This window comes from Quercus lobata, chromosome 9, assembly GCF_001633185.2.
Source record: "Quercus lobata isolate SW786 chromosome 9, ValleyOak3.0 Primary Assembly, whole genome shotgun sequence".
Taxonomy (NCBI): domain Eukaryota; kingdom Viridiplantae; phylum Streptophyta; class Magnoliopsida; order Fagales; family Fagaceae; genus Quercus; species Quercus lobata.
The window spans coordinates 17,730,518-17,752,826 of record NC_044912.1 but is presented as its reverse complement, the minus strand read 5'-3'; the positions used below and the strand labels follow the sequence as shown (position 1 = coordinate 17,752,826).

General features: G+C 34.6%; 1 protein-coding gene across 1 annotated transcript; it reads right to left on the bottom strand.

Annotated features, from left to right (window-relative positions):
- Nucleotides 1-292: 292 nt before the first annotated feature.
- LOC115962311 (probable ubiquitin-like-specific protease 2B) lies at nt 293-20,474 on the bottom strand. Its single transcript, XM_031081221.1, has 16 exons — nt 20,010-20,474; nt 17,803-18,134; nt 17,593-17,683; nt 17,444-17,493; nt 16,473-16,670; nt 16,306-16,381; nt 15,552-15,660; nt 9,096-9,152; nt 8,006-8,137; nt 7,430-7,630; nt 7,282-7,337; nt 7,115-7,208; nt 5,091-5,181; nt 3,917-4,036; nt 3,059-3,475; nt 293-1,879 (listed from the first exon to the last, which is right to left on the bottom strand). Exons 1-16 carry the CDS (start codon nt 20,167-20,169, stop codon nt 521-523), a joined length of 3,543 nt encoding a protein of 1,180 aa, XP_030937081.1. The 5' UTR covers nt 20,170-20,474; the 3' UTR covers nt 293-520.
- Between the last annotated feature and the right edge of the window lie 1,835 nt (nt 20,475-22,309).

Sequence of the window (22,309 nt, the reverse complement as noted above, 5' to 3'; positions counted from 1 at the left end):
TTCCCCTCCCTCTCTTGCCCTATTCTTTTTTCCCATGTAGTGGGCTGGCTAAACCCAATTAACATCACAACACGGCCCATGTGGCTCCAACACTTAAACACAATCATCACTATAATGGGTGATGGATTTGGATTTGGACCAGTATGGGGCATTCAAAAGAAGCCTAAAGAAGACCTCAAAATTAAAGCAAAACGAAGGAGACCCAATCTTTTTTATTTTTTAGATAAGTAAACTAAGGAGACTACTCTAATACAAAGAAAATTAGCATAATTTCCACAATAAATTTTTCCTATGACCTAAAAAAAAAAAAATTCATTGCAAGGCAAGGAAAATAATGAATTTTAACTTCAACTAAAAGGTGTACCTAAACATGTTCTATCAGTTCATCCATCCACCAACGGTACTATATATAGAGACACAAACCTATTCACAGGTTGGCAAATCATTCCTAGAGTAGATAAAAGATAAACAAAAAAGTCATCCTCGGTCCTACTTACAGAGGGGAGACCTTTGATGTACTTTATATAATTGTAAGATTTCCTTCCCCTTCGAGGGGTGATATAAGACGTGGTTTTTTTGCAGGTGGTTGCTCATCGTCACCAATCTCCTGCACGTTATCACAAGCAACCTCCCCGTTACCCATTATCAGCTCTTTTGCTGGTTGTTGCTCATTTATCTCTGCGATCTGATCGTCAACAATCTCCTGCACATTATCACAAGCAACCTCCCCGTTACCCATTATCAGCTCTTTTGCTGGTTGTTGCTCATGTGTCTCTGCAATCTGATCGTCAACAATCTCCTGCACGGTATCACAAGCAACCTCCCCGTTACCCATTATCAGCTCTTTTGCTGGTTGTTGCTCATGTGTCTCTGCAATCTGATCATCAACAATCTCCTGCACGGTATCACAAGCAACCTCCCAGTTACCCATTAACAGCTCTTTTGCTGGTTGTTGCTCATGTGTCTCTGCAATCTGATCTTCACCAATCTCCTGCACGCTATCACAAGCAACCTCGCCGTTACCCATTAACAGCTCTTTTGCAGGTTGTTGCTCATGCGTCTCTGCAATCTGATCATCACCAATCTCCTGCACGGTATCACAAGCAACCTCCCCATTACCCATTATCAGCTCTTTTGCAGGTTGTTGCTCATGCGTCTCTGCAATCTGATCTTCCCCAATCTCCTGCACGCTATCACAAGCAACCTCCCCGTTACCCATTGTCAGCTCTTTTGCAGGTTGTTGCTCATGTGTCTCTGCAATCTGATCTTCACCAATCTCCTGCACGCTATCACAAGCAACCTCCCTGTTACCCATTGTCAGCTCTTTTGCAGGTTGTTGCTCATGTGTCTCTGCAATCTGATCGTCACCAATCTCCTGCACATTATCACAAGCAACCTCCCCATTACCCATTATATCAGAATCTTGATGCAACAAGATATCTGAATTTTCTTGATGGGAGGGGAGGCCATCATTATTCTCATTACCATCATACATCTTATCAGGGTCTTCGGAACCTTCAACAGCAAAAGCATCCAGCAAAACACTATCTGTCAAACATTCCATGTTTGCCGTTGATAGACGTCTTTGATCATCTGTTTCTTCCCTCTGATTTGTACCCACATTTTCCCTGACTGGGCAATTTTCAATAATCCCTACATCTGAATCATCAGAGGCACAACTTAATGTCTCAGGAGATGAGTCAACAACATTGTCATGCTCTGTGTGCATGGAGATCCCTAAATTATATGAAGTTTCCATTCCAAGATCTCTTGATGAAAATGGAATGCTACTTTCTTGAGGTATGATGCCAACCATTTGCTGAAAACCAGTATCACCGGAAGGCAAAAACACAAAATGGTCACTGTTTTCTGCATCTTCCTATGATGACACAGAAAGATAAGGCATTAGACTTGCAAATATGGCAGTCGGGTTTCACAAGAATTTAGAATCACATGTATCTTACAAAATGGATACCGTTTTCCATGGGTTCTGAAGGCTTGCATGTGACTTAAATGTTATTTTATTGAACAGAAAAACACTACTTGTGAGCTGCATAAATATAATAAAACTTGTAATTACTAACGAAAAGCTTTTTATTTTATTTTTAAACAGTACACAATCTTATTTTTTCTTTCTTTTTATTATTTTTTTATTTTATAATTAAACAGTTGGGGGATAGGGGTATTTGAACTTGGATGCCTCCTTTGGAAATACCTAGAAGTGTCAACCAGTTGAGCTACAAGGCTCCTGGCTTTATACCAAACAGTTTTCAGTTATTGATTAGAAAAATTGCTTGCTCTTTAATCTCTGTCCCTTTTTCCATTTTGGGAAATTCCACAAATAGATGTTCAGTTATTCACTTTCCAAAATGGGAAAACATAATTATATTACTTCACTAAACTTTGTGTACTTATTATGAAATATAATAAACGAAAAACCATATATATGAAAAGCAATGGATTTTTATTTGCATGTGAAAGCAATAAATATTGTTCCCTTAAATAGTTAAGATTTAAAGGTTTTTTTTTTTTAATAATTTATTTATTGAGAAAAAAGATTTGAAGGAATGAACAAACGAAATGAGACAGGAGTATCCATTAGGTTTATTTCATAGGTTAGTCTAACCCAGAAATTGGCAGGGAGATATTATTTCCAATGCATTAACTAGCAAAGGGAGAAAATAAAATTCTAAATCAGTTTCATGTTATCACCAAACACTGCTCCTTTCAAACTCAATGATATGAGAGGGAATTGGCAAATAATACAGAGACACAAGAAAAGTGTTAGAAAGCAACATCCAGAAACACTGAAGCTGCACGAAATTTAATAAACTTCCTTGAAAAAGAACAGCTTGTAACACTCACACAAACAGAAAGTGTTAGCAAGCAACATCCAGAAACACTGAAGTAGCACAAAGTGGAATAAAAAACTTCCTTAAATAGAACCAGTTGTTTTGAACAATTGGCATCCTTAGTTAATATTCTTAATTTCTTATAACTGAAAAAATAAAAATAAAACTGAGAGATTCTTAATGAAAAAAGGAAGAAAAGTTAATACCTCTGTTGGACCATTGAGATGGTAATAAGATGATGGATGGTCAAAAGATGGTAACCGTCCAAGTAATGATCCTGCAGTTGCTCCTGACTCAAGAAACTCTTTGAGAACCAAGCCTGTGTCGTTGACACATTGAGAACTGATCGAAGATACTGATAAAACAGTCATTTCAATCCCCTGGCCAGCCTGGGAACTAGATAAATTGCCCTGGGGAGCTATTGCAGGACTGCATCTCTGAGAAAGAAACTCCACACCAGTTTCACTCTTATTATTCCCAGGAAATTCAAAGGGCCCATCTTCGTCACTGCAAGCAGCTGACGAGATTTCCGGAGAATGATTTTTTAGGAGTACAGATATTAGCTTCTGGATAAGAGTACGCTTCAGAGAAGCCTCAGCAGGTGGAAACCAATTCACATGAAGCTGGGGAGAGACAAGTGTAATTATGCATGAATAACATCTAAAGAATCAAATAAATGAAAGAGCATAATCAATAGGTTATAGTGTAATACACAGTCCACACAGCACAAGCAAACAGAAGAGAAGGAAAAAAAGGGGTGGTGGGGGGGGAGGGGCGGCAAAAATAGAGAAGATTTAAATAAGGGGAAAAAAGAAAAAGAAACATAAAAAAAGATTGGCTTAAATTCAAATTGAGAGCTAATTACTGCAATTCAAACAAATTATAAAGCTTACACCACAATCAAAACACCTTTAATAAAGGGTTCCACTAAGTATGTCAGGATTTCATGCAATCAATTTCAATACTTTACATGCCACAATCAAAATTCAAGGAACTAAAACGCAAAAACATATTAAAATGTTCATGATGCTAGATGAACAATGACAATTAAGCAGTCTACTTACAAACTTGGAGGACTCGATTATTTTGAATGGACTGAAATTAACAGGAGCTTCTGCTAGGAAGAGCTCCAGATAGTGGAGCAGAAATAGACCACAATCAAATGAATTCTCCTGCTGTGGCAGCTGACATGGAATGTGAATTAATGTCAGAATAACAAAAATTATACATAACCCATGATTTTTTTGTATGTTAAAATTAATCTTCTATTAAATTTTATTGTCTTGTGTAACTTTACAGATTAGTTATCTATGTAACTAAACAAAGTTGAATGCATCTTCATGTAAATTTTATTATCGTGTAACTTTACAGATTAGCGATCAGCAAAAGTAAGTGTTAGAAAGGATGCAACAAAATACATTAATGTATTTCATTCATATGAGATATCTATAACAGGCTCATTATATAGAGTGCACATACCATCCACCCGCTCACACATGGAAAGAAAAAAAAAAAAAAAACAGGGGTCAATAATTCAATATTAAACCCATAATATTGAATAGTTAACAAAAAAGATTTACATTTCAAATACAATCGTTTGTATAGATTAATGAGATTAAGCCACATAAAAAATAAAAATAAAAATCAAATTCTTGGGATTTAATACATTTGTGGTTAACCCCATTTCTTTGAATAATAGGGAAAAAAATTCTTTAACTGATATGAAATAGCATTAACAAAATTGGATAAATATCTCTGGATAAATCAAGCATATTTTAACTAACTTAATTTAATTCAATTAGGTATGTAGTAGGGGGCCCCATATGGAAGAATACTAACTGAATTCAAGCTCCATCAAACATCTCCAACTTCTTCACAGTTCAAACTTTTTTTGCAGGTATTGTGGCTAAGAATGGAATAATCATAAGAATGGAGGTTGATTTAGCCACATTTCATTGTAATTTCCATAGCATTGAAATTCCATAATGACAAAAGGAGACTCACTAACATGATTTTGAATAAAATCACAGGTGAAATATTTGCTCTGCTGTATTGAGTAACATTAAAATGTTATTCTGATGATCAACAAAACATTCAGTTGGGCCAATTCCCTTCCAAACCCACAGCTTACCCATAGTTGCTTGGCTGCTAGAAGCAACTTTACAAGCAATTTTTTTTTTATCCATGATTCCACTTTAAAGTAGAAAAAAGATTGTCAACTAAAACTAGAGGCAATACCTCAAGTGAGACAAACCGCAGGTTAAGAAATTTAGAAGAGAGATCTTCTGGCGTCTCCTTTTGCCTCTCTTTCCACTCTTCCCACAAATAACTGCCATTTCAAGATTGTAATGAGTATGTGCACAATTTGCCAGATGTAACTTTTGAAAAGGTTTTAACAAAAGAAGCTTAAAATGAAACAGAAATGATTAATCAAGAATAAATTTAAAAATATTAGAGATACAAATTCTGAAAGGGAAAATGGAGAGAGAAAAACAGAGAAATATTAAGAAACACAATGTGAAATTTTGAATCATAAGCAATGTAGTTATTTCATTGACAAACCCCAAGTAAAAAAAAAAAAATGCTAGCTAAAGAATGAAGTCCAATTCGGATGTTTACTCCATCTAAAATAAAATTCAGCCTGCTCATCAGTCATGTATATAAAATTTTCAAAGTAACAAAAGAAAAAGGGTCCAAATTTACAAAGCAGTAGAGGATCAGAAGTGACGATTAACAGGCCTTAAAATGACAAACAGAAAGAGGTAGCTAATACCTCTCATCAGCTCTTATCTAAGTAACGCTATTCACTAATTTAATCTACTTGTGAATGGAAAATGACTACACATGACCTAGTGCAGATTTGGCTTAACTAACACAAGAAATGGATGTAATTGCCAATATAATCATGCCTAAACTTAATAAATGGATAAAAGATATAGAGAACAACTTAAAAAGTACCCACTTTTATTATATTTAGAAGGCAACAAAAAAAAAAGTATATATGACTCAGAAATGGTTCCTGTTGAATGAAAAGAAATGTTTATTACTGTCAGCAGTGCAATCAGAAAAAGACTGCCCATGTAGATATAATATGCACACAAGTTATAACATGCTCTAATTTTTCAATTGGTATAAAAAGAAATAGCCAATCATTCAAGAGAAATGACATTGATAAAAATAATAATAATAACTGATAAAAGCATACCTAAACACACAGACACAAAAAGAGTCATGTACAGGACAAAAAAAGAAATGAAACTTAGGTCAAGTTTTATTTTTAACAAAACCTGATTTAAGCATAAACAATCTTCTGCAAAAACTTGAAAGTAATTGTCACGTAACAATTTATGTCAGGGCAAGTCATCCTTTTGGTCCCTGAAATTTGGTGTAGGTACGGTTTTGGTCCCTCAATTAAGAAGTTCTACTTTGGTCATTGAAATGTTTAAAGGGCAACAATTTTGGTCTCTCCATGCTATGGCACCCCATTTTTCAGAGGACCAAAATTGAACTAAACACATATTAGAGGGATCAAAATCAAATCGAACCCACAGACAAAGGGATGAAATTGCTCACTTTTCAAAATTTTGTGGACCAAAATGGAACTTATTCTAAGTATTTAGGACCAAAAGAATAATTCACTCTTTATGTTATTAAAGTGTTACAAGAAGAAAATCTGTTATTGTAAAATGGACTCAAAGAATACTTGGGTTCTTTGGTTTGAGAATAAATGTAGTACCACCATCTTCCATTAGAATCAAATCTGAAGAAGAAAAAGAAAAATACCTAACAGATTGAGGGGACACAAAGCACTAATTATTTGAAATTATTAATAGTACTAGTAAATGCGTTCTAATTATTTCATCAGTCAAAAATCATTATAATTAATAGTCATACTATAAAAAAGCAATTTACCATATAAAACAAACTCAAATACAAACTTTTTATAATTACTGAAAATAAGAAGAAGAGAGAACTATCTCACAAGCAAACGATTAACCATTAAATAGATAACATGCAAATATCTCGAGACAAAGCGACATGTTTGAACAAAACATTGGAGCAACCACCATCCCTTTTCTTTTCTTTATGTGGGGGGGGGGGGGGGTGGTTGTGGAACTCTACATAAAGAGAAAAATATTTAGGGCAATACAGGAAGACACAAAAGGGCACTGATAATTCCATATAATGTGGCACATTCCTATAATAACATGCCAAATCTATCAGAAAACAGAAACATATGAACTTCAAAAGTTCAAGGATACCTTTGAATAAGAGTTTTGATACCCGTATGATTTCCTTTGATAGAATCCATATGCAATATACATGGTACTTTAGGTGACTTGTCCAAACCTTCATCTGAAATACAACTATATCATGAATGAAGGGGAGATTCAAAAAAAGAGGTAGCAAATTCCAAAAAAGAGCATACCCTTTAATCTAGCCACTTCACCAGGATGACATATAACTATTAGGCTCCAATGTAGACTGTCATCAGAATGCAGACACAGTTCATATCAGTGCTCAAATTTAACTAGAGCCTACTCTAACAAGAATAATGTTTTTTCAGACAATCTTACCTGAAGTTTATGGGAATGAAGATGAAATCTTTCTCAAAAATATCAACTTTCCTTGTCCATTTACGGACACGTAGAAAAGCAGCCCTTCCGTCGGAAGCACTGTTTGGATCTTTGTCCATGTCAGCCAACTTCCGAAAGAAAAAACTATTAAAGAAGTGGAAACGGTTCCTTTCCTCAGGTTGAATCTGATTCTTCAAATACCTGCCAATCAATTAAGATTTTAAATCAAGAACATTAACATAGGAACAAAAACTCATAATCAGAACAAATTCAAACTTTTCAAACAATGGTGAGTAAAGCTCCATTAGTAACTAAGCCATGCTTAATTCCAGCCTAAAAGATAAGCCAATGGATATAGATCATAACTACAACCTGGGCAAATATTATGCCTCAATGAGAACAAACAATTTTTGACAAACATGGACAGTGAAAGATATGTTTTATTTGGAGAGAGGACTCAATTGTGTCCCAATATGAAGTAAGGACATAAATTAATCCAGTTGAAACTTAAGATCCACCAAAGAAAATAGGTAGGTCATAATTGAATGAAAACAATAATGTCTGCATATTACTTACTTGATATAGAAGTCAATGATTGTATCATTTACATAAGTGTCTGGCTGTAATAAATCAACATCTCTCTTACTAATGGAAACAGCATCAGGATCCCCTTTTGGATATATAACTTCTTCAAAAGGCTCGTCGAAACTGTATATAAACATCTCACAATTATTCGATAAACATGATACAGCACATAACCACATCAATATCACCAAAGCATACCGTTCTCTATAGCACAAGTTGAACATGAGCTATCATTAGGGAGTATCAACATGAATAGTTTGAAAAAAATACACCATCTCTACAAATAGTGAAGGAATGAAAATCATTCTAAAATTCAGAAAATATGATGCTATTATCTAACGTAAAGAAAATTCTAAATCTTCTGATGAGGATAACTTGACACTAAGTGAAGCTTAAGCACCAAAATACAAAAGTCTCTTCCAGTTTAATAAGCACTAACAGCATAGCCAGTTTAGAACAGAAAGGCTACCTTCAGTTCAGCATTTGTATTTTCTCTTTTATTAATAATTTAAGCAATCATTAGAAATATTACATAGGAATTTCATGCAAAATTGACTATTAATGCAAGATGCAACATGCATGCTTCTACTTTTGACAGTTATGGATCACAAGTATTACTAATAAAAAATTACCAATAAAAGAGAAGAGAAGGTATAATTTAGGTATAAATCCTAAACCATTCATCCTATGTAAATCACTGAAAACTTAACAAAAATCCACAAAATGCACGTCCAAAAAATGTAAGAAAACATTTTCAAGATACTATTTAGAACAAACTGATTTTGGAATCAAATAGAAGTTAATCACATGGAAAGAAATTTGCCTATATTTAAATTGATAAATTATCAGCACAATATGCCAGGACATGGAAAGTGCAAGGATCTCAGCACATTCCAAGCTTCAAAAGAGAAAGAGAACACAAGAAGGAAATAAAGAAAAAAGAGGTAATCCTCAAAGGCATATGACAGATGACATAATATAAGATGACCAAAGAACATTCTGACAAAGCCAGCCTGATGCATCAAAGTTTACATCTTCACAGTTACATCAAACAAAGGAGCAAAAGATCACTTTCACTCACTTTGGAAAATAGCGCCTCCTTCCAAGTAGATGATCCTCTTCCATTCCCATGTCCATACTACAAGAAAAATGTGGAAAGTTATATTCCAGCAGATTAAAGAATTAATATGCAAGTGTTTTTTACAAACACAAACACAGAGTTGAGAAAATAACATCTGCAAAATTTTTGCACCCAGCCAGCATCTTCACAATTGTACACAAATCAAAGCAGATCCAGAGAAAAATATCCACACCACACGTCATTAATACAACAAAGCATGGTGTAACAGTTAATGACAGCATAAAATATAAGTTAGTTAACATGCAGTTTCAAATTCTATCTTGATTGACAACTTCTTATAAAACCAAAATGATACTGCAATCAGTACACACTACAATCCATAAGCAACTTCATATTGCTGTAAATGCAGTACATGGCTAAACCACGGACCTTAAAATAGTACTATTTTATTTACAATTTACCTAATTTGTAAATCATTATGATACAAAGGAAAATAAGAAAATTAAGCAGTAAGATACAGAAACCCAACATGGGTGGTTAATTGGGGTAGACTTGCGTGGCAGTTTCAACATCAAAACTGGTTTAATGACACAAAAGAATGGCTTACTTGTGCCAAAACTAATCTCCCTCCCCACCCCCCCCCCCAAAAAAAAAAAAAAAACACACACACACACACACACACACACAGCATATTCATTACCAGAATCAAATATTTTTTATATCCAAGCCATATTCTTTGAGGAAGCTCCTATTTTGAGTTTTCACCTTATGTTACTTACCAAAAAAAAAAATTTATCCAATGCATATTCACTACTCAGTAATAGTAGCAATACCAATGGCTTCAAGCAATCTCCCCCCCCCCCCCTTCTTCCAAAGGCATGATGCAGCAATAGCAAGGTTAGAGAAGCAATATCCTCTTTGGAAGCCTAAGGTTTTCCTAAGGTTTTCCAAAGGTTAAGGCAAAGCCCAAGAAAAGGTATCTATGGTAGTAATTAGTAAATTAGGTTTTTATATTTTAGGCAAAAATGCAAATAACGCCCTTAAAGTTTGCTCAATTGTTGCTTTGGTCCTGTAAGTTTCATTTTTGTCATTTTGGTCCCGTAAGTACACATTAGTTGTCACCATTTGTCCTTCCTCCATTCCGTTAAAAAAGTTGCCTTAAACTAGCCTTAAGCGATGGTAGAAGATTTAAACTTTACCAACCAAAATGACCAAACTTAAAGGATGTAATTTGTACTTTTTTTCTTTAAAAAGAGAGAGAGAGAGAGAGAGAGAGAGAGAGAGAGATTTTAATATGTTTTTAACATTTAACAAGACTTATGGATGGAAAGGACGATCAAATGCGAATTTAGAGGACCAAAATGACAAAATAAAACTTACAACACCAAAATGACAATTGACCAAACTTAAAGGGTGTTATTTGTATTTTCTCCTATATTTTATTTGGTTATTCAAGAGTCAAAAGTATTTTAGTAATTCTATAATTGTTGAGTATGGACCAAAGTAGTGGACCTTGGGTTTTATTTTATTAATAGTAAGTTTTCTCCCCTTAGTTTATTGGTCTTTATGTGTGGGCTTTGGTTTGATTCAATTGGGGGTAGGAGTCATAATTCTATTAGGCCATCAGGGGAAGTTAAGATTTAGGATCCATACAAGTATGGTAAATTCGAGAAGTCCTTGAATGCTTCTTTTATTGCTCGTATTCCTAAGAAATATAAAGCACCTAATATAAGAGATTTTGAACCGATAAGTTTAGTGGGTAATGTCTATAAGATCTTGGCTAAGGTGTTGGCATATCGGTTGAGAGGGGTGCTAGATGGTCTCATTTCTGAATCTCAAATTGCTTTTGTGGGGGGTCGTCAGATTTTGGATTCAGTTCTGGTTGCGAATAAGCATGTAGATGGTCGTATTCGGAGTAACATATCAGGTGTAATATGTAAAGTGGACATAGAAAAAGCCTATGAACATGAAATTTAGGAGGCTTTGCTTTACTTGTTAGAGAGGATGGGTTTTGGAGTTAAATGGCGACAATGGATCCATACATGTATATCTTCTGTCCAGTTTTCAGTATTAGTTAATGGTTCTCTAATCAGTTTTTTTCACAATTCAAGAGGCTTAAGACTAGAGGATCCTTTATCTCCTATGCTATCTCTTGATGATGGAAGTGTACTAGAATGCTTAGGTGAATGGAGGGGGCTGGTATTATCAAGGGATTCAAGGTGCATGGAGTTGGAGGTGAAGAGTTATGTATATCTCATTTGTTATTTGCAGATGATACTATTCTTTTTTTGTTATACCAGTGTCGAGCATATTCTTCATATTAGGATGTTGCTGACTTGCTTCACAGCGGTTACAGGGCTAAGGATAAATGTTTTTTTTTTTTTTTTTTTGATAGGTAATCAGAAAACTATTATTAATGAGAAAAAAGGAAAAGTACAAGTTGTTCATGATTATGAACAACAAGAAAATATAGAACAAACAGCACAACAAAAAGAGAAATCAGGAAACTAAGCTAAGGGAAAGTATAAACTCAGTGATAGAAGAACAATCAATAAAACCCCAACAACGAGACCACTCCAAAAGACTTCGTTGGCATAAAACCTTTAACTCATCCAATGTCTTTTCAATGTCCTCAAAGGAACGACGATTTCGTTCCAACCACAATCCACATCAAGCACCCTGAAACCAAATTCCAAATGTCCGAATTATGTTTCCCAAGCCACTGATGCCAACAAGATAACAAACCCGCCACTGAACCTGGCATAACCCAATGAATCCCAAAAGCTTGAAGCATAAAAGTCCATAGGGAATGTGAGATAGTTCCAGTTGGTAATGTGGATAATGTAGACGTTCTAGCTGACATTTTGGGCTGCAAGGTTGGAATTTTGCCTATGTCTTACTTGGTATAGCATTGGGAACTTCCTATAAGCCGTCCTCATTTTTTTTTTTTTTTTTTGATAAGTAGAAGCCATCCTCTATTTGAAATCCGATTTTGGAGAAAATGGAAAGACAATTGGCAGGATGGAAGAAAAGGTATCTATCTATGGGGGGTCGCCTAACCTTGCTTAAGATTTTGCTTTCGAGCATTCCCACTTATTTTTTTGATAAGTGCATTCCCACTTATTATTTGTCTTTGTTTACTATTCCTATTAGAGTGGCTAATAGGATTGAGAAGTTATAGAGGGATTTTCTGTGAGGTTTAGGGGATGAACATAAAATTCATTTGGTAGGGTGGGATAAGGTGTGTTCTCCTATGGCTGGTGGTGTGTTGGGGATTAGGAAAATCCTTTAATAAAGCCCTTCAGGGCAAGTGGTTGTGGCAGTATGGGGTTGAGGAGACTCGCATATGGAGGCGGGTGATAGCTTTGAAATTTATTTAAGATTGCCACATCTACTCATAGGGAGGCATATGTGGCTAATATGTTGGTGAGTCAAACGGCAGAGGAAGGGTGGAATTGGGATGTTTGGCTCCAACGTGGTTTCAACGATTGGGAAATGGAGTTGGTGGGGGTCTTTTCTCATGCCTTGGAGTCCCAAAATCCTCCAAATGAGGACAGGGATAGGATGAGGTGGAGGTTCAAGTCGAAGGGGAATTTTGACACACAATCCTTTTATGTTGGTTTGAGGGGATCTAGCTCCACTACTTTTCCTTGGAACAACATTTGGGGTATGAAGGCCCCACGTCAAGTATCTTTCTTTGATTGGATAGCTGCATGGGGGAAGATTCTAATAGGTGACTATTTGAGAAGAAGGGGCATTCCAATTGTGGATTGGTGTTGCCTATGCCAGTGTAGTGAAGAGAGTGTTGATCATCTCCTGTTGCACTGTTAGAAAGTTCTCGGTTATGGACTTTTGCATTTAGATCGTGCAATGTTGCTTGGGTTTTACCCAAGAAGGTTTTTGATTTATTGGCAAGATGGAGAAACTGTCTAGGGAAGCACTCTTCAAATATTTGGAATTTGGTAATTGATGTCGCAGAAGCTACATTTTGTGATGTAGATTATTTGGAGGGAGCATAATAGTCATACTTTTGAAGATGTGGAGCTTACTAGGGATCAGCTTAGAAGCTTTATTTGCAGGGACCTTGTTTGATTGGTCTTGTGTGTGGGGATTTACTTCTAGGGAATCCATTCCGCTGTTTTTAGATTCCCTTTCTTCTTGTACATATTTTTTTTTTATGGTTACTTCATTTTTCTAATGAAAAATAATGTAGTAGTCTTCTCTAAATAGTAAATATAAGTTTTCTTACCTATAAAAAAAAAAAAAAAATTTATTGTACTAAAGCAAGAGGAAGTTGATTAAGAATATTATTCAGTGTTTTTAGTGGTGAGGCACAGTTGGCCTCATCATTTATTTTCTCCCGTTGTCTTCTCTCATTTCTTGTGGTATTATTCACATTTTTTTTATAGGTAATAAAACTTTTACTCAAAAATGTTGAACATCACGTTCACAATGGTGAACATTTTGATCAAGAAAAGATACAAGTTCAAAAACTTAATCTAATAGAGCGTAAGAATTCAAAAATGGAAATACAATTCATAAAACCCCAAACACACGCCCACATATACTATTCATACAGCTCCAAGAAACCATAAAATTCTCTCTTCCTTTTTACAACCCCAAATCAAGCCCTTTCATTTACCTATCAAAATTCAAAAGCCTAAAACCCCACATACTTCTACCAGATAGCCACCAAACAAGTCATCAAACTACTTTTTAATTCCTACCATCAACCCCATAACCCTTTTTTCAACAATTCTAAAGCCTAGACCCACAAATTCTCCTAACGCTAAACCCACCACAAGCACACAGAATTTGTCCCATGTCAAGAAAGGGAATTTGTGCTTGTAGTGGGTTTAGGGTTAACATGAATCAAATAAAGATTAAACTGGAAGCACAAAAAAACATAAGAAAAGTACTAGTCTCAATTCAAAAGTCATCACAGATTTTGTTGTGGATGCTAAGTTTAAAGAAATAGGGATTAGATGTGAACGTTCTAGGCTAGAGATTAAGTCTTTTTTCTTGCAAACTCTCCTTGATTGGAGTGTGGCTTTATCCCATTTTTCCATTCCTGTTTTACTTGATCGTTGTAATTTTGGTTTTTGATTTGTGCCCTGATAGTACATCCCCAATGTACTCAAGTTCGCTTTTTCTTTTTTGGGAAATTACACTTTACCACCCTAAACTATACACTAGATTATACTTTACACCCTAAACTATTCGAATGCACACTTTGCAACCTAAACTATCACAATTATCACACTTTACACCCCCACATTACTTTTACTATTAAGTTAGACAGAAATTAATATCACATGACTTGCACATGATTTTTACTTAGGTGGCACACTGTTAAAGACCAAAACACCCTTTTCACTAATAATTAAAATCAAATGCTTATTTCTTTTCTCATTTTTTTTTCCAGGTCTCTCTCTCTCTCGGGCGTACAAGTACAGCTCTTCCCCTCTCTCTTGCCCATGGCAGCTCTTCTCCTCTTTACCATTATTCAGTTTCTCTTCTCCCCAAATCAATTGCTGATAAGCACAAGTCCTCCTAAGGTCAAATGAAGTGATTGGTAGCTAGGGTGTTTCCCTACTTTTGGGCTTGCCTAAACATACCACCCTTGTTTTCTGGGAATTATTTGAATTTATGTTCAGTTTTCCAAATAGAGGGAAACAGATTAAAACATTTCAGTCTTGTTTTACTATTCATTTCTAAGATTAGCTCATTAGTTATTACAAGCAACGCAAAGATGGTGTTGAATTGGCTCTTGTTTAATGGAATTAACGGACTAGCAATATTACGTAGTTCTTTGAAAATTAAAACTCATTGCAATGTCCTTCAGCGCTTTATAAAATACAATACAGTCAGTCATACAGTGCTAGCTTTGACCTCTGATGTCCTTGGAAAAGAAATACAGTCAGTCATACAGGGGAAGAGCTGCTCGGCAGGAGAGAGGAGAAGGACTGTATGCAGAGAGAGAAAGACCAGAAAAAAATAAAAAATAAAAAAATAAGCATTTTGCTTTTAATTTCTGTGATATTAATTTCTGTCTAACTTAACAGTAAAAGTAATGTGGGAGTGCAAAGTGTGCATTTGAATAGTTTAGGGTGCAAAATGTAATCTAGTGTATAGTTTAGGGTGGTAAAGTGTATTTTCCTTTTTTTTCTTTTAATAAAATTTTTACGTTACCTATCAAAATAAAAAAGTTTAAAGAAATAGCATTTTTAATTTATCAAAAATAAAAGAAATAGCATTCGTAAATCTTTTTCTCTTGATTTGATAATTTAGCAAATTCCAATATTAAGCAACAGCTTTATCTAGTTAGACGGCTCATATGACCATTCAGCTTTCACAAGAAACATGAAACATTATTTGAGTTATGAAGAAAAAACATAAGAAAAACTAGAAGAAAAAAAATACATATGAATACATTAAGGAGAATTTAAAACTTACTTATCCACAATATCCCACACAGCCTCGTATTTCACATTCATAGAGGTGATCACTTCCTGTTTGTGGGACCAATCAGGCTCAACTACAGCAATCTTCAACTCCTCAATGCCTAGAAATCCAGGCATGTGGAGTAAATCAGCAAAGTTAGAACCTACTATTAGCTTAATAAAACAGCATACTGCAAAACAGATAAAAACTTTAAACCACATCCTATTCAAGAAAATGAAAGTTCATACATATTTATTCTTCTAGACCAAAAAAAAGCAAATGTTGTCTTACAATAAGGTATAGCATATCTTTGCAAGAAAATATCTATATACATATATGAATAACAATAAACAGCTCATCAATACTTACAATGAAGACTAATTATTAGTATTTACTAACCATAAAATTACATTCTAATAAAGTAACTTTTTGTTATTGCAATATGCCCAATTTATCCACACCCATTTCTTTAATAATGTCACTGTGAATATATCACGTTGGCTGTTGCCCAATTTTGTGTCTTCACTCATAGCCATAGGTTAAATGCCATTGAAAAGGAAGTGACTGTTTGAACAAAAACTGTAGGGAGGATGAATAATAGCAAAAAACACAGGACTTTACATTAGTTTCTTTCACCTAACAAAATATTTGATAATTTACCCAATAAATGTCAGTGTCACTCAAAATTTAGAAAACAGAACGGTTGACTAATTACGATATGAAGTGCTAATCGAACTAAATGGATGTGAATTTTAAGAGCACTGACCTGGAGTGCTACATTCATTATTTGTTTGAACTGCATCTTCTGTAATTACACGGAGCTTTATAATGACAGTCTCAACCTGAATGCAGCCCATATAAGAAAATACAGAACTTCAAAACCAAACATATATGAATATCACTAAATAACCTAACAGGAGCATTAGAACTCACTCTTCGAGTCCACTGACAAGCAATATCAATAACATCATCGACTCCACATTCAAAGTTAAAGGTTCCTTCATTTCCATTTGGATTTGAACCACTAATTTTGATGCAACTGGATGAGAAAGTTAACTGGGGACCCGTACAATAAATATCCCGATATAAAACATAATCCGTATAAAGAACGACCTCCATATCTGTGTCATCCTGTTAATTGCAAAAAATGATAAATAGTCACAACTCAAGAGGCCTTCTAACCACTACAAATAGAGATATTAGTAAAATGTGCCCAAGTTTTAACAACAATGGTGCCAAGAATTACCTAAAAATTTAAAAGGCTATCTAGAGAATAAGTACTAATCCTATTTGCAAAAACCATACACCCCAAACAATTATGGTTTATTTTAAAAGAATTCTAAGAGTCAGACAGAAGCTAGTGTCTTCAGTCCAAGCAAAACCATATGCTATTTCCAATTGGATGTAAAGCATTATCCCAAGCCAGTGTGAATGCAACCAAGGATGAACAAAAAATATGAGGTGACAACAGAACTGAGTAACTTACAAAGCCATTTATTATAATCTATAAATGCGATAAGCATTACTTGATGGGCGTGGGGAACAAATAGTGGTCAATTTTTCCCTTGATGATAAGCTGTAAATCACCACATGCAATCATTGCAAGGAAAATGCGGACAAAAATACCATAAGTGCGAAGTGGCTCTCCAAAGCATTACATTATCCATCCAAAGTAGGTGGGAAAAATGGCACAATAATGTTTTACATAGCCAATCAACAGATAATGCCCCAATAGATATGGAGAATTTAGGTAAAGGACTACATAATCAAGAAATCCTGGACGGTTTAGTCTTTCAGATCTAAACAACATCATTTTTGAAACCCTCAAAGGTCAGTAAATTCTGCTCAATCTCTACTTAAATAATCCTAATATTTTCAAATTTATAAAAAGAAAAGATAATTACCATTCCCATATCACCAAAGGACTGCTCTGTTGCATAACCATTCAATGAAACTGAAATTATACAACAGAGTATAGTAAGAAGATGGAGGTGGTCCACATAAATGTAAAACACACAATGTAGTTAATAAGTATCATAATCCTGAGAAATACCTCCATCTTCTGCAGTTTCAGAGGTAGGACTTGAGGGAGAATTCCCACTCATGCTCTCATCAGCATCTGAGATCACATCAACTGGCTCATTCTGCACAAATTCCAGATAATGTAAACATGATTTTGAATATTCATTTATAATTAGTAAACATATGTCACATCAAAAACAAAAACAAAAAAAAAAAAGTAAACATATGAAAGTAGAAGTACTTTGGATGGAGCCTCCAAAAGTGCAGAATCTATCTGCCCTTTTTCTGGAGTAGGAGCTTCAAGGATTGAATCTTTTCTCTCCAGTTCAGAAATGAAACATCTGGATCCATTACTATCTGGTTTTAAATCAGGTTGTTCGTGACTAATAGAATCGGAATCCTGGGTAGCATCCAACCCAGAGAACTCCTTTTTGTCAGCAAAGCTCTCTCCCTCTATGCCCAGAGGTTTAAATGAATTAGCATTGTCACAACCATGTTTACAGTCAATTGCATCAACATCTACACAATGTATACTACCAACTTCCTTCGTTCCATGATTGGCTCCCTCAGTAACTGCAAACAGTTAAAAATGCATTAAGAAAACATAGAAATGGATTATAATATTAAAGTTGAATCAGTTTAGATCCAACTTAATTAAAATAACAAGTTAAACAAGTCTTAAAAAAATATAATAAGAAAAAAAAAATTCAGAGGCAAGAAAAACCGATTCAAACATAAGAACAGGTTTAACATTAACTCCTGGCAACCGGCATAACCAGCAAAGTCTATATTTATGGTTCATGACCACATGCAAATAATTTACCAAATTATGCAGGTAGAAATACAGCTAAAGATTTTCTAATTCTTTACCATACTGATACAAAATTCTTGCCCAGAAACCTTTCTTTCCCTTTTGTCAAGAAAGAATTTCAAACAACAGTTTGGCTCAGCTACAAGCCTTGACACACACAATTGACAGGGATATCCACATGTCATTACCTAGTGCTTCTTAGGGTATCTTGGGTCATACTTTTTCTATTGTTCCATTCCTTTTTCTTCTCTTTTTTTTTTTTTTTTTCTTGTGCAATTGGATGAGGGCAATTTAGAAGAGAATCCATTTAATATGAAAGTCTGTAAACTGAAACAAACTTCTTAAACAAGCATTCAGTGTCACCTTTAAAAAATCAATAAAAAAAAAAAAAAAAGATGCTACACACAAATTTCGGCCAATTTAGAATTGGTACAGAAGCTCAATCTATGCTGTCTACAGTAACTTTAAACAGGACGTTTTAATATTATATATTTCACCAGATTAATGATTAATTGAACTCAAAAAGTGAGCTTGGTTAATACAATCCCCCCCCCCAAAAAAAAAAATATATATTAAAAAAAAAAAACACATGTGAAAACCATCAACACAATTATGCAAGGTAGTTCCTCAAGCATCTTGCTAAAACTTCCCTCTAATGTACTGTAGTGCATGTAACATAAGAAATTACTTCGCCATGCAATTTATTTAAATATAAATTACTAAAGGGTCCCAGAATATATCCTCCTTCAGTCAAGACAAACTCAAGAAATGAGCGGTTCAAAATGTACAGGAAAGTGTAAAGACCTCTGCTTGAAAAGTGAAAACACACCTCATTCAACTCAACATTCCTTAACCCCAACTAATCAGAAAGGATTTCATGAAATTCAATATTTTTTTCTCTAAATAACATAATAACTTAACAGACCCAACCAAAATTTTCAGCAATTACCAAACAAAGAAAAGGTCAACAACTGCATACATTAAGCCTAGTCTGGATCATTGACTTACAGTTTATTCATATACTATACTTCCAATTCCTCCTACATCTGTGTGTGTGAAAAAACATTCGGTATCTTAAACCAAACGCACCAACACACACATACAGCTAGTCAAGCCTCGAGACGTCCATTAACTACTCCCGCACGAGTATAAAGCAAGTGAAAATCTAAACTCTAACTGGACAAACCCTTCTTGAATCATAAGAAACCGCCTTGGTTTTACAAATCTTGCCAATGTGTAAGACACGATGGAACTTCCTCTACTCTGGACAATTGGTTCCAAAATCGACAAATCACAGTCAACTGGACATGCCTAGCTCCAATTTGAGAGCTAAACTAATGGTGGAGTGTGAGATCGTGGCTCAAGTGCGTGTGTAAGTAACAATTAATAAGAAAAAACGAGTGGCGCATCAAATTCTCAATGAGAGATTCAAAATCAAACCTGTATCGAAATCGAACACGTTCACTATCTGTAGCATACGTACTCTACAAATTTAGCGCCAATTTATTCAAATATATATAAATAATCACGTAGAGAACAACTATTTTCCGAATTCTCGGAAAATTGACAAATAAAACAAACAAACAAAAAGTCTGTTTGGTTCCCGGAAACTGTTGGAAAATAGAGGAAAGCATTACCACATTCGACAAACTCTTCTTTCAAAGTGGAATGGTGATCGACGCTAGAGCTTTTGAACTTCTCGAGGAATTTTTCGGAAGCCAAATCAGCAAGCTCATCTTCTTCCTTGAAATCGAACACATCGAAACCACCAGCTCCTCTTCGCGGAGAGCTTTTCATCGCGATCGCGAATAATTATGGTTTTCAAACTCGGTTAAGCTCGAGTCAGTGAGTGAGGAACATTTAGGGTTTAGGAGAATCGCTGAAATTGAGAGAGAGAGAGAGAGAGAGATTGGGGAATTTTGGGCGAGTTGAATAGAGCCCTAATTTTGTACAGAGTAAGAACGAATTAGAGCCGGTAACCAGTTTTCAATGAAAAAATTAATAGTTGTGGAATTAGCAGGGTTTAGTGATGATTTTCCACTCGCAGTGACGGAGCGTGGAAAAGATTTTCCGCGGTTTGTAAGGGGAAAGTATTTTCTACTCGTTTTAACGGAGCGTAGAGATTTGGAATTTGTGGGTTTTAGCAGTTTATATTTTATATATAAAAAAAATGCGGCAAGTAGCTGCTTTCCTTTCCTTTCTTTCTTTTTTTATTTTTATAATTTTTTTGGATAATGGAAGTAACCACGTACTTGCTTTCCTACTTCCTAGCAATTTAGGACAATGAGACACTTGAAAAAAAATGGAAATTTACAATTATTTTTTTCCGCGGTGAAAGTGTAGGTATATTTCTGTCTTTTTTACTCAAATTATGTAGGTCTATCCTAAAATTTCAGAGCACTTTCCCCTTTTTGAGTAAAATCAATGACTCATTGAACTTGGACCACTTTGGTCACCCCTTATTGTTGATTGGAGCGGCAAGGGGATGAATCAGATTAGAGGTGTTCACACAGTCACACTGGATTGCGCGTTTTGCCCAATTCATGGTTTGTGTTTTTTTAGTGGGTGTATAGTTCATATAGCCATAAAAGTCAGCAAAATATAAATTTTTAGATAAATTGAATCCCACAGCATTATTCATGCCTTTAAAAATTATTTTGTTACAATATTTTCAATAATAAGTTTTCAGTTTTCAGCAAATAAATAGTATCCAAACATACCTTTAGAGTATTTTACATCATTCTTGATGAGATGATTTCAACATAAATGAGATAAGATATGAATGAAAAAAAATTAAATCCACGTTTCTCCTTTAAGACAAGAAAAACCCATGCACAGCAAGACAATCAAGTAAGGTAGGAAAATTTTGTCATCCCTAATTGGCAAACCTCTTATAAGTTGAGAATATTGTTGTATATTATATCTCTTCCTCTCTCTTTTTTCTTTTTCTTTTTTTTTTCCCACTTTTATTCCATGAAAACAATAAATTTAAACTTTTTATTTAAATGCATTAAAGATGAAGATAAAAATAAATAAATAAATTGTTTATAAAGGAGTAAGAGATTCACAGGGTGTTTGGCATTGCGAGTAGGATGTAGCTATTTAGCATTTTGAGTAATTGACAAAATACCATGAATAGCAAATTGTAAATCTTTATCCTTAAAATTGTTTTAATTTCTAATGACTCCTTTAAAGTTATTTAGTGTGAAATTGCCAAATATTTACCAAATTCAGCTAAAAGAAATTTAACCCCTTAACACAAATTTCAACACATCTAAAAACAAAACCAAATATCATAAATTAAAATGAAAATGTTTTTTTGATAAACTTCTTAATGGAAGTCATACAAGAAATTTGAATGAACTAAATAACCAATTAAAGATAGTATTTATGAGTTGGATCAATGATGTATGTATATAACACATTGAGGTTAGTCCCTTATTGTGTACAGTAATGTTGCTAGACTGGGAATCACCAACACAGACAAAGAAAAAATTATGTAACATAACAATCAATGAGGAGTCTCAGTATTTATAAACTTCTCGTGTCTCTTGGAAAGAGATGTTTATTTACCAAGAGTTGTATCTTATCTAAAAGACACACCACTTCTGTAAATAAATAACTATAACGCTTAATTAATTCTCTGCTGTTGGTTGGTGAAGCAACATCATCCACCAAGTGGGTGTTATTATATAGGTGAGGGTGCTCATATTATGGTGTGATCATTTACTACTATTATATACTAACATCCCTCACTTGATCACACCATAATAAATGGTGCTGACTACAATCATCATATACTATGGTGTCATCGCGGTATTGCCCAATGTTAATTCTCATCTATGCTCTGCATAGATCGGAATCAATGTCTGACTCTGGCAAAACTATGTACACATCTTGTCATGCACCACTAACCGCACCCTTCGTTATATATCAC